The following is a 17,026-nucleotide window of genomic DNA, read 5'->3' on the forward strand; positions in this document are numbered from 1 at the left end:
CGCCTTGCTCCCGTGGTTTTCAGCCCAAGTGCACACTAGACTCACGCAAAAGCTTTTGAGAAATCCTGAAACTCGGGCCCGCCTCTAATGACTTGAATCTTGAATTGGAATTCTGGGATACTGGTTTGATTTTGTTTTAACTAGCTCTTCTGAGATTAGGTAGGTCCTTAGACCAGTTGAGCAAGCGTTGTGGACTTTCAAGCACCTGCCTGTCATGGGGCTGCTATTGGAGTCAGGGATTCTCTTATCACACTAGGAGTCTACTTGACTGGCTGAGACTGGCCAGTGGTTCCCTGAGGCCTTGAGCTTGGGTCACCTGCTGACAAGGAGCTACAGTCTCTGAAGGTGGGTGGAGGAGGAGGACATGCCCAGCTGCCTTTTGACCCATTTGCTCAATGAGCAGTTTTTGTGCACAGTTCATGTCTGTGGGCTGGTTTTCTGCTGACCTTGGACTTCAGGCAGGGCTCTGAGTTGGTTAGAAAAGGTATGGAGGAACTGTTTTCACCTTCAGGATGGGAGGAGCCAGAACATGCCTTGAATGCCTCGAGAGAGCTACTGGCGAAATGCTCAGGAAGGCTCCCTGTGGGAGCTGGCCCTTGAGAGAGACCTGGAAGAATGATGGTCTTACCAAAATTATCATCTGCAAGCATTCCTGGAGAGCTGCTTTCATTGTGTTTTTTGCCAGTGGGGCATGTAGAGATGCTGGGCTAGAGATAATGGCTTTGGCCCTGGAGGGACTTCGGGCCCTGTTCCAGAAAAAAAGACAGAGGTTTATAAGGATAAGAAGTTCCAAAGAAGGTTGTGCCAAATGCCTCTTGAGTGACACATGAGATCAGGCATCCAGCCAAGGAATGTCTGAGGCATGAGTCAGGTGGAGAAAAGTCTAGAGACCTGGCTTTTGGGATGGGGCAGAGGGGTGTGGGGGTGACAGAGGGGGAGGACGTGTCAGCCTGGAGAAGCAGAGTGGTGTAGGGAGAAGTCATGTGAGGAGAAAGGCCTGGAAATTCAGAACACTGAAAGGCAGGCCCAGGGATTTACTCTGTGTGTGGGAGCCTGGAGGAGCTTCCTAGCTCATCATGCATTTGCCTGGACCTGCTCTCTTAGTCAGTCCCTGTGCCGGGTGCTCCTGCCCCTGCAGTTCGGGGGCGGTGATGAGATCCCCGTTATTCACAGCCTGAACCGACAGCTGGCTCCCTCGGGCCCACTCCCTCTTTCCTAGGGTGCAGCCTGGCCTGCCAGCTCACCACCCTATAGGGCTAGCCTCAGATCCAGACAGCCTTGGTGGTGCCAGGGTCAGCAGGAGCTCCCTCCCGCTGAGTCCTCAGCCCTGTCAAAGGATCAGGCAGTTTCAGAAAGCAGAAGGGCAGTTGTCTTATTTCCAAGGTGTAGTTCCTGCGGAAGGGACACCAGTGGCTTTGGAGTCTTGGAAATTTGGGAGCCCCCTTCTCATTCTGAGCTTCTACTTTAGACTAGTACTAATGGAGACCATTCTGTTTTGGCAGCGTCTAGTGTTTGGTCCCTTAACTAAACTCCCAGAATGGGCTCAGGGGACATTTGTCTTCAAGTCCTCATTCTTTTGGAAACTCGCATGCCAAATTCCATTTGGTTCTTGTTTGCTGGTGGTGGTAGCTTACTTAGGGAAATGGGGGTGGAGGTGGGAGGCAGCAGCTGAGCCAAGATGGAAAGCCCCTGACTCGGGAACTCCCTGTTATTACTTCTGAAAAATCTCAAGGGGCTTGGAGGTGAGGAGAAGAGGTCGTTGTGTCTAGCACTCCAGACTGGTTTCCAAGCTGAATCAGGCATGTGATCAGCACAGCAGGTGGAAGGCCTAGACCTGCCCCTCCTGGTCTGGGCGGGAGTCTTCCTGCCCTCCCTCTCTGACAGGGCTTTCCTGTCTGGCTGACTGTTAGCTCTGCCGCGGGACAAAAGTGTGTGTTTGTGTATGTGTTTGAGGGGAGTGGATCAAGATGCCACTGGTTTCTCGACAAACCCAGTTTATGTGTGAGAAGATCAGCAGAAGCAGTGTGAGTGAAAGAGTGAACTTCCCATATGAACTGGGAAGGCGTTCATATGGGACTGGGGTCTTGATCTGGCATATCTGTCCTTCCTCCAGCTACACTAATTTGATGTTTGGTTTTCCAACCCATCTCTTGCCCTTGGAATATGCCACCTCCCCTGCTTTTCTTATGTCAATCAGCTGTTCGCAGAGCTTCACAGGGTGGCTTAGATTCTACCTTTCCGCCAAAGCCTTCCCAGACTCCTTTAGGGCCCCCTAAGCTGTCTCTTCTCTGAATTTGAACACTCTTCACAATCAGACCCACACAGTCAGACACACCGTTTAATCCTGGATTGTCTTTTGACTGTTCATTTTGTTTTCCCTGTGGGTTATATGCCATTTAGGGGTGGGAGCTGTTTGGGTCTACATTTTCCTCCTGTGTCCTCTAATACTGCCCCACGTGGGTGGGACTCAGGCCTGATAGCTATGTGCCTTGAAGTTAACATCACCTTCTGAGAATTCAATTAAGAAGAAACTCAGTTTAGGAGAGGATATCAGCCCTCTGCAGAAATTACCTAGGAGATTGTGACTATCTCAAATCCAATTAAGAAGACCTGGGTGAAACTTCAGAGGGAAAGTTAAGTTTGTGATTGCATTTTATCGAAGCGACTGCATCGTCTTCTGCCTGAGGGAAAACATAGGGGAAATGCTAACACAAGGGAAATCTCTTTCTCTTTATAAAGGGGGCATCCTGGAAGACCCAACTTGGTGCTGTGCCGGAGAGTTGGTGCCCTATCCTGGAAACATCAGGGGCTGGGCTACGCAACAGGTGTGTCATGAGGTGGCATGGATGCCTCAGGCTGTCATCCAGCCATGAGATCATCCAAGGCCCTGGCCTTGTTCTGATTCTACACTTGATAATTACATTCTGAGGTCCCCAGGAGAGTTGTGTCCTTGTGCCTGGGGACTGTGGCTCTGTAAATTACTAAGCTGGCATTTTCGTTTAGTACACTATTGTTTGTGTGTCCAGTTCATGTTAGGCCATCCTGAGATTGATTTGTCCATGGCATGCACATGTAGTCAAGAGCCAGGTGCCGGGCTGTGATGAAGCACCACAATAAAGCCACCTCATCTGAGTGACCAGCCACCTTCCCTAGCTGGCCAAGTCATCCCCTCACACTTTCATACTTGTTGTTTGCATTGGTTACTTAAAGGCAGGGTCTAATAAATACTTTCTGCATGGTGGACTGATTGATTGGTACACAGGGCAGAGGGAAACAGCCCAACCCAGGTGTCTAGTCTCCAGAAGGCATGGGGAGAAGGCTCATGGTCTTAGGGGCAAGGGGAGGAATGAAAGAGTAGATGCTGACTGAACTCTCCAACGTTGAATGAACTCTCCAAGCACTAACTGAGTACATATACATTCTTTATCTCATTTATTCATCACAGAAGCCTGTGGTGTATCTTACTGTATCCATTTTACAGATGAGGAACAGAGGTTCAGAGAGGTTAAGTAACATATGCAGAGGTCACCTGGTGAGTGAGTGGTGGAGCTGATATTAAATGCAGCTCTCCTCACCCTGAATCCCTTTCTTAGGGATGTTGAGTTGGGAGGAGGAAGGACCCAAGAGGGAAGGCACATATACCTTCTTTTTTTTTTTCTTTTTCTTTTCTTTTTTTTGCATTTGTCACCAAGAATTTTGATTTATTTTATTTTTAACATTATATATATGTGACCAGAAGGGAAGGGGGAGGGGGAAATATATATATAATAATATATAAATAAATATATAAATAAATATATATATATATATTTCCCCCTCCCCCTTCCCTTCTGGTCACATATGCCTTCTGTGTTAGAAAAGGGGCTTCTGAGTGGAGAGATGGATAGGGCATGGAGGCCCTCCTGGAGAGTGCTCTGCTCCTAGCCCATGCCCAGCATTTGCCCTTCGGGGACAGACTTGTCAGCTGGGGTCCTTGGCTTAGGATTAAATGGTAGGAAATAAGCTTTAGGGAAATTCCAGTCTTTATTCTTCAATGAGGTGAAGGCTGGCATGATGCCCTGCCTAAGAACACCCTTATAGCATGTCTCCCACCCCCATATGCTTACAGATCACAGAGATACTCCCCTCATCTAAACACCAGGACAGATGCCCAGCCCTAGCCACGGGCAGAAACCCTGTGAGTGAGGTGTGGCACTGCTTCTCCGACATCTGGGCACAGATTCTCCCTGACAAACCCCAATCCAGCTTCCGCCTCTCCTGACGACACACTTACAGCTGTTGCTCAAACATCCTAGTTTCCTTGTCTGCCTCTCTCACTGCCTCCCCAAGCTCTTGGATGGAGACATGTGGCACTATGTGTCCTGAGCATGGACATGTGTGCTTTGAGTCTCTGCAGCCCTCCCTGTGCTCCTGATGTTCTTGGGTCTCCATTCTTTTCTCCAGGGATCATATAGGAGCAAATGCCTGGAGAGACGTCAGCACCAGCTATTGCCAGCCTGAGACCACCTCTTCACCACTCCCTGGCCAGGCGCTGCACATGAGGCCTTATGGGGAAGACACACCCACGTCATCTTTGTGATAATACTTTTTTTTTTTTTAATCTCCCTTCCTACCAACTTCCCGCATAACCCTATTCCACCCTCCAAAAAATATCTCTGCCCTGAAACACAGCAGCTCTTCAGCTGGAAAGACTTTTCCTGTCAGGAAGACTTTGGAAGCCTGGGGGCCGAGAAGGGGATTGGGTAGCCTGGGCCTGGCTCTCCTTCCCTGGCCCTACTGAGCCAGCCTGGCAAGGAGACAGTGTCTTGAAGCTCTCGTGCTTTGCGGTGGGCAGGGCCCTTCCTATGTTCTAGCTCAGCTCCAGGCAGCAAGAAACCCACATAAAAGTGATCTGGGGAGTTCAGCCTTCCCCCGGTTTGGGCCTGGCAGCCCCCCACGCAGTCTATAGGGTGGCAGGGAGAGAATGGCATGTCTTCTGCCTGGCTCTGCAAGGCCCAGGCAAGGAGAACCAGGCCCTGGCTCCCGGATCCCCTTCTCTGCCCCCAGGCCTCCAAAATTCTCTCACCGGGAAACATCTTTCTAGATGAGGAGAAGCTGCACTTGGGGGCAGAGGTACCTTTTGGGAGTTTAATGGGTCATGTGGAAAGTTGGTGGGGAGGAAGATAAAGAAAAACATCAACCAACAAAGATGACGTGGGATGTGGCTTCCTCAGAAGGCCTCATGGGCAGCGCCTAGGCAGGGAGTTGTGAAGAGCTGGCCCCAGGCATTGACAACTGGTGCTGACCTCTGTCCAGCCACTTGCCCAGCTTCTGGCAATCTTGTTCATGTTACAGAATCTCTCTAACCTCACCTTCCTCACCTTTAAACCAGGGATAATAGTAGTATCTGCCTCTTAGAACTGTTGAGTGCACTAATTGACATGATACATGGAAAGTACATAGCAGGTAGAAAGGGGCCTGGCTCAGAGTAAATGCTCAACAGATACCACTTACTCACTCATTCATTTATTCACTCCTTCATTTAATGTGTACTTTTTCCTAAGCACTATTCTAAGGGTGTATGAAAACAGGCCAAGTATCCTGTCCTTCTGGGGCTTGCATTCTACCTAGGGCTGATAATAAGGGAGGGAGCAAGTAACAAACAGCGTAAATAATTAAATGAAATAGTATGTTAGAAGCTTAAAGTGTTATGGAAAAGAGAAAAAGTACAGCAGAGTGAGATTATTACCTTTTGTTTCCAGAATTTGGGTAACTTCACTCTTATTCATGTCTCCCTTCTAAGGAAAAGGATTAACCTCTTTGCCTCAGGCCGCACTGGTGACAGAGCTGCCAACTCCTCCCAAAGCTGTGTCCGACAGGAAGGACAGTGACTCGGTTTTAGCACAGATTCACTCATTTGTTCCTTCAACCAACAGATATTTATGGAACACCTGATTATGGAACGCTCAACGTGAATCAGGAGTTCTTGTCCTGAAGGGTTTTGGAGGTGAGGAAAGAGCTGCGTGTGAATGATCTAAGTGAGAAAGTGATCAGGCCTCCCAGAAGGCCAGGCAGGTGCTGGTACAGAGAAGCAGGCAGTGTGTGCCCTGCATGTTGACCCACAGGGCTGGCCCCGCCCTGGACTTGGGCTATTCCACCACAGCTTGCTCTGGCTATTTTCTTCTGGTAAGTTAGTAGACTGTCCCTAACTTAGTGTCACAGGGAAGCAAAATACGCATTGTTATTTCCTAGGGGACAGAGATATTTTCTGGGTTGGCCTTTGAGCAAAATCAAGACCTGAGATTCCCATCCCACCCTACCCATCCAGCAACGGAGACAAATGCTGTGACCATCTGTCCAGTCGTGTGCCCAGCCTATGACATGTCCACCCCTACAGCATGGCCTCTGCTGCCCTTATTTAAAGGCCAATCTGACCCTGGCAGAGCAGTGAGGGGGAGAGAGGCCCATATTGTCTACAGATATGGCATCTTGCTGCAGACTCCAGGGCTGTGGGAAAAGAAGATGGCCCTGACAGCTCTTTGGGGCTGCGATTTCTTGAATGCGAAGGAGGAGAGACCCAGGTCTGAGGGAGGAGGCTTGGCCATATGGCTAGGAAACCAAGGCCGTGTGTGTTTCTGACCACAGAAGCAGACGTTTCGCCTTGGGGTTTGGAGCTGGGAACAGGCCGTTCTCCCCACAGTCACCACTCACATGGACCAAGGCGATCCCTCCTGTGCTCGGCCCCCTCAGCTGCTGAGTCATGCTCCCTGGGGTTCGCAAAGGCGCCGCTCCAAAGCCAGGCTGAGTCATTAGATGATGAATTGTGGAATTCTTATTCAGGCTGTCACCACAGCAGCAGTGGGCTCTGATCCCCCACCCCCTGTTCCCCCACCAAGCCTCTCAAAATATTCTCTCCTCGCTTGTCATTTATTTTTCATCTTGGGGTGGGGGAGCCCTGACGGTAAGCACGAGACAGCAGTGGCATGCATGAGGCTATCTCTGAGCTTCCCTTCCTGTGTCTGGATTCTGGGCCTATTATAGGGATCGGAGCCTGGTCTGTTAGCTCAGGAAAGAATTTCAGATCTCATTTTGTTTAAATCTCTCATCCACAAATGAGGAAACAGAGACACAGGCTGAGGACTTAGAGCTGACTGGAAGGGCAGCTTTGGAGTCAGAATCTAAATCTACTTACCATGCTCAAGCTTCATCAGGCCATGGTGTTCTTGTCTGTCAAATAATGTTAATGTTTCTACTTTGTAGGGGTTAAGGCTGCTGGAAGTCAGGGGTGAGAAGCACAGGGAGGTGGGGACTCAATAGCTGCTATCTGATCTGTATTTGATGGAGAGCCAGAGGCTGTGCAAATTAGAAATAAGGACCTGAGATCTTTCCTCTTCCTGCTCAAGACACTCAGGAGGGGCAGGAGGTCCTGGAGGTGCTTTGGAGATAGATCAGAGGGGCTAGGCTGGGCCAATAGGCAGAAATTCCTATAGCGCAGATATCTTCCAGTCTTGCAGGGGCTACTGTGAGCTCAAAGATGCAGCATGCTAGAAGGTGTCCATAGATGTTCACTTGGTTCCCCCAAACCAGAAAACAAACAAAGTGGTAGGCACAGCACCCTGACCTGGGCTCCTCATCCACACAGTCATAGCCCACCTGAGTGTGCATGCGTGCAGTCCTGCCATGCCAGATCACCTGCTGGCTCCTACCAAGGGTTAGCCTGGAAGGTATGCATCACTGCCCAGAGGACCCCTCTGTCTTATAAGCAGGAGTGGCCCAGGACAAAGATGGGACCACAGATGGTGACTATACTAGTCACTCTGCTCCTGCAGTGTCCCCAAGGCCTCCATGTGGGCATCTTTGGAGCTACAGCAGGGGTGAGCATAATATCTTGTTCCCTCTGGGCCTGGGTGTTGACAGTCCCCCACACCCATGAACAACCTGAGAAAAAGTTCAAATTTTTAAAAAGAATTTATTAAGAAACAGAAGAAAGATATAAAGTACACAATCAAAGAAATGAAAGCGTTTACAACACAGATTTTTCAGCCCATTGCAATGAAGAGAAATCTGCTGGGCTGACACCATGGGACCGAGGCCCCAATTCTGTTTCAACCCTGTCTCTCTTGGCTGCTAAGCCAGCCAGTTCAAACTTTCTCTGGAGATAAATCAGGCCACCTTCTAAAACTTTTCAAAACCTACTTCCTGATTGCCTCTTTGTATACAGGCCCTTCTCTATTTGGTTCCAAAGATTCCTCACCTGGGGCTTCAGGTGAGGTCCAGCCTTACCCTGATGCACCTTCTCTACTTCTCCAACCAAAGGCATCTGTGGTCCCTTGAAGATCTATTTTTGCTTTTATCCTGATCCATTTAATCACACTAGATTCATGAACTAGCTGGGTAGGCTGGTTCTGTTTCCTCCGGTCAAGTTACCAATCCTCCTAAGCCTGCATCGGAACTTGGTCACTCTCTTGCTAGGAACATCTTTCTGAGTGCTCTCTCTGGCAGCTTTCTGCCCCAGCTAGTCCAAGACCACATTCTCCCCAGAACAGAACTCTGTGCCCCTGTCCAAACTCCTGCTTACCTTATGGGATAGCTCTAGTTTCCAGACGACCTGCCAAAGAGAGATGGTCGAACACCTTGATGGTCACTCACCTCTGAACCCTACCCAGCTCAGGTCACCAACCTCACCAGTTTTCTTGGAAGATTTCCAACTTCTCCCTTGGGCTTCTTGCCCCTGTGGAATTTTACCTCTGTAGATTTGTTATATGACATGGCTTTATAGACACAGTAATAATAAGACTAGTAAAAGGAGAGCTATTCACTCCCAAATTATATTTTCCCTAAATTATCAAGAGATTTGATCACTCTCACCATTTTGAACTTCTTCTAAAAGTCTATGGTTATCAATTCTTCATTAGTACCTTCTGATTCTCAGCTGGCTTTTAAGAATAGCGCTGAGTCTTAGCGATCTGGCCATTGGTCGCTTCAGTTCCTACAGTCTCAGTTGTGCCTTAGCATATGGCTTCTTCAGATAACTTCTGGAATGCAAAATAAAACAGCCTTCTCCAAAGGAGAAGACGGTAACAGCTCTACCCAGACATTCTTGAGCTTTTACCTCACAATACGTGCATATCACATCCCATTCAAGCTTACACTGATGGAAGAATATTAGGTTAGTATGAGTCAGTTGAACTTTTCCCCCAACCAATACCTCAGATTTGAGCTTATGATATACAGAATACAAAATACTTCTCTATGCTTCTCACCCAGTCCTCACAGCAACCCTGTGAAGTGGGCATGGCGGATATCGTTATCCCCATTTTACTGATGTAGAAACTGAAGTTCAAAGAGATTAGAGAGCTAGACCAAGATCACACAGCTATTTAGTGGAAGAGCCAGCACTCGACCCAGGTCTCTTCTTCCTCAATCACTTTTTAGGTGCTAAGAATATGAAAGAGGTTTTCTACTCCCTTTTTCCCTACCCAGATGAACAGCACTCTCCTTCCACCCGTACAGCAGGGGTGAGCATAATATCTTGTTCCCTCTGGGCCTGGGTGTTGACAGTCCCCCACACCCATGAACAACCTGAGAAAAAGTTCAACGTGCACCACCTAGAAAGTTCCAAACAGGAAAAAGAACGATTAATCAAGTGAATTGTCATAGTCCAGTGGGAGGTGGGGGATGGTAGTTGTATCTTTCACAGTGTTCCTGATTTCTTAAGATCTGTAGTTAATCAAGAACCCTTTCTCTCAGTGCTGAGTGGCGCTTTCTGCGGGATTCATTAGGCTTCTCGGGTCACAGTTACAGTGCTGGGGATTTTACCTCTAAATTAGCTCAAGACTATACTTCCCATTTGTTTCATATTTTGCCAGTGTTCTGTGCCTTTCCATCCCTACCCCTTAATGAGGAAAATTTTGTATTTCTGTCAGTCTTCCAATGCCTGGCTTCCCAGGATGCTCACAGCTTCCTAGGAAGCCACATGGCTCCTGTATGTCTGGAAGGTCTATGGGATTCTCTCCTTGCATCCAGGCAACATTTCCTTTCTGAAGGTCTATTTTCCTGCTTTCCCTCCGGGGTGAGCCACATGGCTGGAGCCATATCACTAGTCGGGACCGCAGCATATGGTTTCTGTGCAGCTTTACAGGGCTATTGTTCCAAGCCAAAGGTATATGATCCCCAAGATCCTCCTCCGCACACATAAGCAGGACACCTCAATCTCATCTCTTTTGTGACTGGATGCTGCACCACCCCCTGAGAAGCATATGGTGGACTGTGTCCACAGTGCCCCCTACTGGAGATTTTTCCATAAGCCAAGGTTTTGGACAACTTGGTTGGCATTTAAGGTGGCAAATTTCTGGAGGATTAGCACCATCCCATTCCTTTTCTAGGCATTAATTCATTTCACACACGTTTACTGAGCACCAACTATGAGCCATCACTGTGTTAACTCTGTAGATAGAACTGCAAAGAAGACAGACCTCACCAATGCAACTCATCCTATCCTAGTTGGTTCCTTAGAACCACCACTTGGTTTCCAGTTGGTCTGAGTTAGTTGGTGAACTCAACAAGACCTTCCCCTCCACTGTGATCCCATCACCCAAGAAGACTACCTGACCTCCTCTGCAGACCTTCCCAGGGTGAGTTCCTTCATCAGTCACTAGACAGGCCCCTGCTCTGACAGCCAGCCCTTCCTCCCTGTCATGCCCCAGCTAACTGGTACTCTTCCCCGGACTCCTGCCCCTCCTATAACAGGACAGTCTCATTTGTGCTGAGTGACACATTCACTTGCAAATCCAGTAGCTATTCTCGAATATCGTTTATAGAACTGTGTTTCTTAAAAGTAAGTATTCAAGCATAAATGTTACTTAATGGATAATAATAACTGAAGTAGAAATGTGCATATATGAATAACAGCACAAAATAACTCAAAAAGAATCCAATCTCCCAAATCACTAATTACTTACATATTTTGAACCTGTTTCTACTCAGTAATGATTCGGACATACTTTCACTTGTTGCTATCATTATGTGATCATAATTCCAAATTCTCTCTCTCTCTTTTTTTTTTTTTTATTTATGATTTGCATCATAACATCATATTTTTAAATAGTTTTCATGGTTGCCCCTTGCACGCCTACGTGAAGGCGGCGATGGTATTGTCTAATAGACCACAATCACCTGTAGCTGTCCCACAGCTGAGCGGTTCTGATCAGCGACTGTAATGGTGGTATGGGGCAGCCACAGATAATATATACTTATTTTGCAAAATACTGTTTTTTTGCTTTGAGTTATTTTCTCCAGAATGTATTCCCCAGTGGGAGATAACTGAATATCATAGTCTTTTTTTTTTTTTTTTTAACCCTTGACAAGTATTGCCAAATTGCCTTCCAGGAAGCATCATTTTATAGTACCAGGAGTCTATTTCAACCATGACATTTTTTAAATGTATTTTTGCTGCATGCAAGTGGTTGACTTTTTGTTTAATCTTTTTGTTTACTAGTCCTGGCCTGTGTGCATTTCCTCCTGAGTATACAGCCTATTTGGTCCTTTAACCAAGTAAGATCTCTTGGCTCAGCTCTTACTCAGATCAATTCTACATATGTATTTTTCTCATCTGATTGGTTTTCTTTTAATCTTCATTATTCTTTGCTGCGTATACATTTCAAATTTTTATATGATTGAATTTGACTACTTGACATTGATAATTTCCTCTATCACTTCAATTATCAAGCAGTAACCTCCCCAGAAAAAGATTTTCTTTTTTCCCACCCTGTGCTTTCCGTCTGGACTTGTCCAAAATCCTTCTGGTTCCCATGAACATTCCATTGTCCATGATTCCTACATTAAGATTCTCTTAGGTCATTTCCTGACAGCCCCTGGCTAAATATGTCTACTTCAGCTCCACCCCTGCCATGGCCTGTGCAAAGGACCAGTGGTTGTGGCTCACCTCCGACTAGACCCTTCCCTCAGGTTTTCACTCCTCCACCGTCCCAGCCCCACTGACAACTTCTCAGTCTTTCTGGCTGGTTTGTCTCCCCAATCCCACACCTGACCTCCAGGGTTGGGTTTTTCCTAGCAGTAGTGGCCTACTGAAGGACAAATTCCTTCACCCCTTAGTTCTGCCAAATGAAGGCCAAAATTTCTCAAAAGGAATTTTGCTGGAAAACTAAGGGGAAACTAAAAATAGTCTCCAGAAAATGTAACGATATCAACACAGAAGAAATTTTACATCCTATATAGTTCTTGGCTTGGTGGTGGCAGGGGGACCTGAGGGTCCCCCTTCTCATACTCAGAACCCTGTGTATTAGATTGCAACCCTATCAGATTCAATGTCCTAGCAGCACATTTTCTTCACAGACTTTGAGGTAATCACCGCTTTGCCTCAACTGGCATCAGTATACTTGGTCCCCCATGAAGCTTACTGCACTGAGGGACACCATTATAGGAGAAGCCTCTACTTACTGGCTATAGATGGTGGCAGATGCCATTACCTGCCATTCGAAATCCCAGGCCTCTTTTGACCTGGCTTGTTTCTGTTCCAGTCTGAGGGGAGCCAGTTCTCAGCTCTTCCGGAAGGCATGCGCCTGACAAACTCTTCTGCTCACCTCCCTAAGACTCTCGCTGGGCTCCTCCACCAGGAATGGTTTTGAAGAATACAAATCAAGACAAGCTTACAAATCTTAGCAACTTAAACTATAACAACAGTGGCAGAGGGGGTGGTGGTGATGGGGTAGGGCAGTCACCCACAAAAAGCAAGAGGCACATTTGACTCCCATCACCCTGTCAACCCTCCTCCTCTGTTTCTGAGAGCTATGGTCATGCTACCACGCTTGGTCCCTATCTCTGCACATCCAAAGAGGGGTTGGCAGTGTGGCACTTCGCATTGGAAGGTTGCTAATATCTGTCCTCTGGGAAAATGCTCTCAGCCATTATATCCCATGGCAGCCCTGCCTCCCTCCTCCCTCCCACCCCCTCCCTAGTCCCACCTAGTTCCATCCCAGTCCCAGCCCTTTAACTGTCGGGAGAGCGAACCCGAAAGATGTGGATGGTCCCGTTACTGAGTGACACAACCAGGTACCTGCCGTCTACCATGGTGGTCACCCGGGGCTTTTCCAGGCCATGATAGGCTGTCAGGAAGTCTCCAAGCAGTGACCCCTTTGGGTCTAGGATCACCACCTTGTTGACCTCTCGAAGGGTCAGAAAGATGTAGCCCTTCTTATCCACAGATACAGAGCCTGGCTGGCAGCCATGCAGGCCTGGTCCCCCATACTCTCCAATCACTTGACCCAGCCCATCACAGACCACCACACTATTCTGTTGCCAATCTGACCCCACAAAATTGCCCTGGGGGCTAGTGGTCAGAAACACCAGTGCTCGCAGGCCCCGGCTGGCCTTGCCCCCAGGGATAAACCGGGTAGCCAGGCTGCCTTCCATATTGTACACCTCTACGTGGCCTGACACGCTGACAGCCACCCGGTCACCACTTGGCATTGCAGCCACAGCGTGGCTGGCTTGGGAGAGGCTCAGAGCCCGGCGCCACTGCACCTCACCATCAGGGCTGATGAGATAGAGCCGAGCGCCAGCTGAGAAGGCCACTGCACCCTGCAGGGCGGCCACGCTGCATGGGGAGCAGCCCTCGGGGACAGGCACGGCTCCCTTGTAGTCACCATTGAGAGAGAAACGCTTCAGAGCCCTGTTCTGCTCGTCTGCTACCAGGATTTCCCGGGGGCCAAAGGGACAGAGCCCAGTGATCCGGGGAGACCGCTTGTCTCCAGGCATCCGCGTGGGGAAACTGCAGGAAAATATGGGCCTGGGGAGGAGGCCAGAGCCCTCCAGGTTTGGCCCAGGTGCTGGGCTGGGCTCCCGGGAAATTGACTTGAGCCTGCCTTTGAACTTCCTCTTCTTGTTGGATCTGCCTCCCCTTGGGGTCTGGACTCCTCCATCTTCTTGGGGAGTCTGGGATCTGTCTTCTTTTGGGGTTTGGGCTCTCTCCACCTTTGGAGTCTGGGCTCCATCTTCCTGGGGTAGCTGGGCTCTGTCCTCCTTCGGGGTCTGGGCTCCATCCCTACTCTGGGGCTGGACTCCACCTTGTCTCTCTGTTTTGGCTCCATCCTCCCTCTGGCCCAGGTTTTCTTCACCTCCCTGGTTTCCAGCTCCATCTTTCTCACTGTCCTTCTGGGGCTGCTGCTTCTCAAAGGAGAGCCATAGCAGGTGACAGTTCTTGTCCAGGAGCCCAGGATGGAGCTCCAGCTGGGGCAGCAGACAAGGGGGTAGTCCAGGCATCCAAGGACAACCCTGCAGCTGCCGGAGTCTCTGGGCAATCGCCCCCTCCAGCGAGAGTATCTCGGCCTCACGACCCAGGCTGAGCACCCTACGAGCAAAGGCAGCCGCTGCCCTGGCCACTTGCTCCCGGCCCTCTAGTTCCCCCAGCCTATCCCGAGCAGCCTCCTCGGCAGCCTCCACGTGAGCCCGGAGCTGCCCCAGCACTTCCTTCTTCTGGGCCAGGAGGGCCCGGAGGACTCCCTCAGCGGCCTCCTCCACCTGCGTCCCTACCTTGGCTGCATGCTCCCGCAGCCGGGCCAAGGCTTCCTTTTCCACCATTCGGGCAGCCTCTAGCTCAGCCAGGTTCTTATCTACGCCTGCTAGTAGCTCTTCAAGGCCTGGCCTCCGGGCACGTACAGCTTCAGCCAGAGGCAAGCAGGGGTGGTCCAGGTGGGGGTCCAGGCGGCACTCACGGCACAGCAGCTGGGAGCAGGGCTGGCACAGGAAGCGCAGGGCCTCCCCCGGGTGCTGGGGACACTGGGCCGCCTGGCGCTCCCGGGCCTCCTCGTCATACCACCCTGCCCTGTAGCCCACCAGGTCCACCACTCGATGGGTGTGAGTCTGCCGGGTGCAGCGGTGCCCGTCGGCACAGGCCTGACACAAGTCATCAGCACAGTCCAGGCACCGGGCTGTGGCTGGCCCCCCGGCACTCGCACCCCCCATCAGAGGGCACAGTGCACAGGCAGGCTTCCCCGCACGCAGGTCTCCACCTGCCCGGGCCCTCACCAAATCCAGGAGCCCGTTGACAAAGAAGTTGGTCTTGAAGGCAGCCACACCTGCTGGTGGCACGGGCACATTCTCTCGGCACTCGGGGCATCGGAGGTGGCCGCCCTCAGCCAGCTGGGCCAGGCAGTCCTGGCAGTAGGTGTGCAGGCAGGGCAAGGTTTTGGGCACCCGCAGCTGCTCTAGGCAGATTTTGCAGGCCAGGAAGTCGCTGCTCAGGGCCTCCAGCAGGGAGGGTGAGGATCCCTGGGACACCATGCTGCAAATGAGGGGTGAAGGTCAGAGAGCAGAGGGCACTTCCACAGTCCCTCCAGCCTGCCCTCCTGCCTCTCCCATTCTCCTCAAGCCCCATTTGATCCAGAGTCTCACCTGAAGGGCCAGGAATTTTCTTCTGGTCTTCTGGGGCCTCTGGCCACTTGCTTTTGAGCTAGGGAGCTGCCCTCCTCCTTGCATACATTCAGCAAATGTGAAAAGTCGGTGCTGCTTGAGTGTGTCAAGAGATGCAAGAAATGACAAGACCAAGAAGCCCCTGGCCTCAGAGAGCTAATAGTGTAATGATTAGTGCCCTCATTTGACAGGCCTTGTGGCAAATGTGGTCCAAGCCCCTGTGTGAATTGGTCCTGGGGGTCCTGCTGGGGCAGGGGTGCTGTGATGGGGATACAACAAAGGATCCAGGTGGGCAGAGTCGTCTTAACTCCTGGCAGTTGGGGCAGTATAGGGGCCCCAATTTCCCCGGCCCGTACACCTGTCTTCTTCTAGACCCCGAGAGCAGCATCTGAGAGCTGCCCTGACTTTCTTGAAATGGGTTCTGGAGCAGGCAGCAGAAAGGCTAAAGGGAAGGGACTGCCCTGCCCTGTCCTTCCAGCTGCTTGAACTTGGGGTCACTATAGCCTTTGCTTCAACTTCTAGAGTCTTTTTCTTTCAGCCTTTCCTGTTGCAAGAGGCCCCTTGCTCTCCTAGAAACCTTTAAGGGTCTGCGTCGTGTGAGGTTCATCTGTAAATCCCCCCAGCTCCCAACACAGTGGCTGTGAAACACCTGATGAAGGGATTTGGGGAATTTTCCTCAAACTTCCGGAAAGTGGGGGCTAGGAGGAGAGCTCAGAGTGGGAGGGAGTCTTTCCCAGCGAAGCCTCAGACTTCCCCATGGGGTGAGGTGGGGGTTGCTCCTGCCCAGCCTCCCCTCTCCTCCTGCCTTCCGGGTCTCTCTCTCCACCTCCCCCCTCCCTTCCTCTTCCTCCCGCGCTCTGTCTCCCTTCCCCCACTCCTTCCAGCTCTTCCTTTAGTTGTCCTCCCTGTCCCCCTCCTTACCTGGCCTGAGCTGACCTTGGGCTCCAGGACCGGGAGTGGGGGGCCAAGGCCTGGAAGCTGCTGTTGCCCAGTGCGTGAAAGAGAAACAAAACTGAAACTAATTATACTTGTGCAACTTCCGTCTCAGCTCCGGGACAACGACTTGCACAGCCTCAGGCCCCGCCTTCTTCCCCACCCCAGCCTGGACCTCTTCCTGGGGGGGCCCCCATCCCAGCAGGGAATGGCTTCCTCTAGCAGACTCCAGGGTCGCCTGTCAGTTCTGGCCTCAGGACTTGTTCAGCCAGCTAAGTGTGTTTGTCGCAAATGCAGGGAACTGCCCGAGGATGCAGTTCTGAGATCATCTGTGATTCAGAGCCCAGTCCTCAGGCCAGGTTTCCAGTGCTTGCAGCTTATCTGCGAACCTAGTCCTAGGTGAGGCCTTTTGATGCCTGTAACCCTTTGCTGAGCTACTGGAGAGGCTGTGGGAATCAGATAAGGGGCCTCCTTCTGAGGTCAGCAAAGGCTTCCAGAAGGAGGCCCCCCTTGAGATGAATTTGAAGCGTGAGCAGGGTTTGGGAAATAGATGGAGAAGAACGCAGGGAAGAGTGTTCTGGGAATCAGGAACGTCAAGTATATAGGCACAGATGAATGAAATGCCACAACTCTCCTAGGTGGCTCCAAGTAACTTAGGATGCTTTGTGGGAAGGGGACATGTGAG

The 17,026-nt window shown here is 50.4% G+C and overlaps 1 protein-coding gene across 4 annotated transcripts; it reads right to left on the minus strand.

Moving 5' to 3' along the window:
- Positions 1 to 11,316: 11,316 nt before the first annotated feature.
- On the minus strand, positions 11,317 to 16,537 carry TRIM56 (tripartite motif containing 56). 4 transcript variants are annotated; one of them, XM_039849268.1, is made up of 3 exons: positions 16,330 to 16,457; positions 15,391 to 15,501; positions 11,317 to 15,280 (listed from the first exon to the last, which is right to left on the minus strand). In XM_039849268.1, exon 3 carries the CDS (start codon positions 15,277 to 15,279, stop codon positions 12,988 to 12,990), a length of 2,292 nt encoding a protein of 763 aa, XP_039705202.1. In that variant the 5' UTR covers position 15,280; positions 15,391 to 15,501; positions 16,330 to 16,457; the 3' UTR covers positions 11,317 to 12,987. The 4 variants fall into 4 exon arrangements, with proteins under 4 accessions (XP_039705202.1, XP_039705203.1, XP_039705201.1 ...); XM_039849269.1 differs by having other exon boundaries at positions 15,391 to 15,504; positions 16,330 to 16,447; XM_039849267.1 differs by lacking the exon at positions 15,391 to 15,501 and having other exon boundaries at positions 16,330 to 16,537.
- Between the last annotated feature and the right edge of the window lie 489 nt (positions 16,538 to 17,026).

Source organism: Pteropus medius, unplaced genomic scaffold, assembly GCF_902729225.1.
Source record: "Pteropus medius unplaced genomic scaffold, Ma_sr-lr_union100, whole genome shotgun sequence".
In the NCBI taxonomy this organism is placed as follows: domain Eukaryota; kingdom Metazoa; phylum Chordata; class Mammalia; order Chiroptera; family Pteropodidae; genus Pteropus; species Pteropus medius.

What these genes read in the sequence shown, in the direction of transcription:
- TRIM56 (XM_039849267.1), bottom strand. Translation starts at nt 15,279, where the DNA reads ATGGTGTCCCAGGGATCCTCACCCTCCCTGCTGGAGGCCCTGAGCAGC.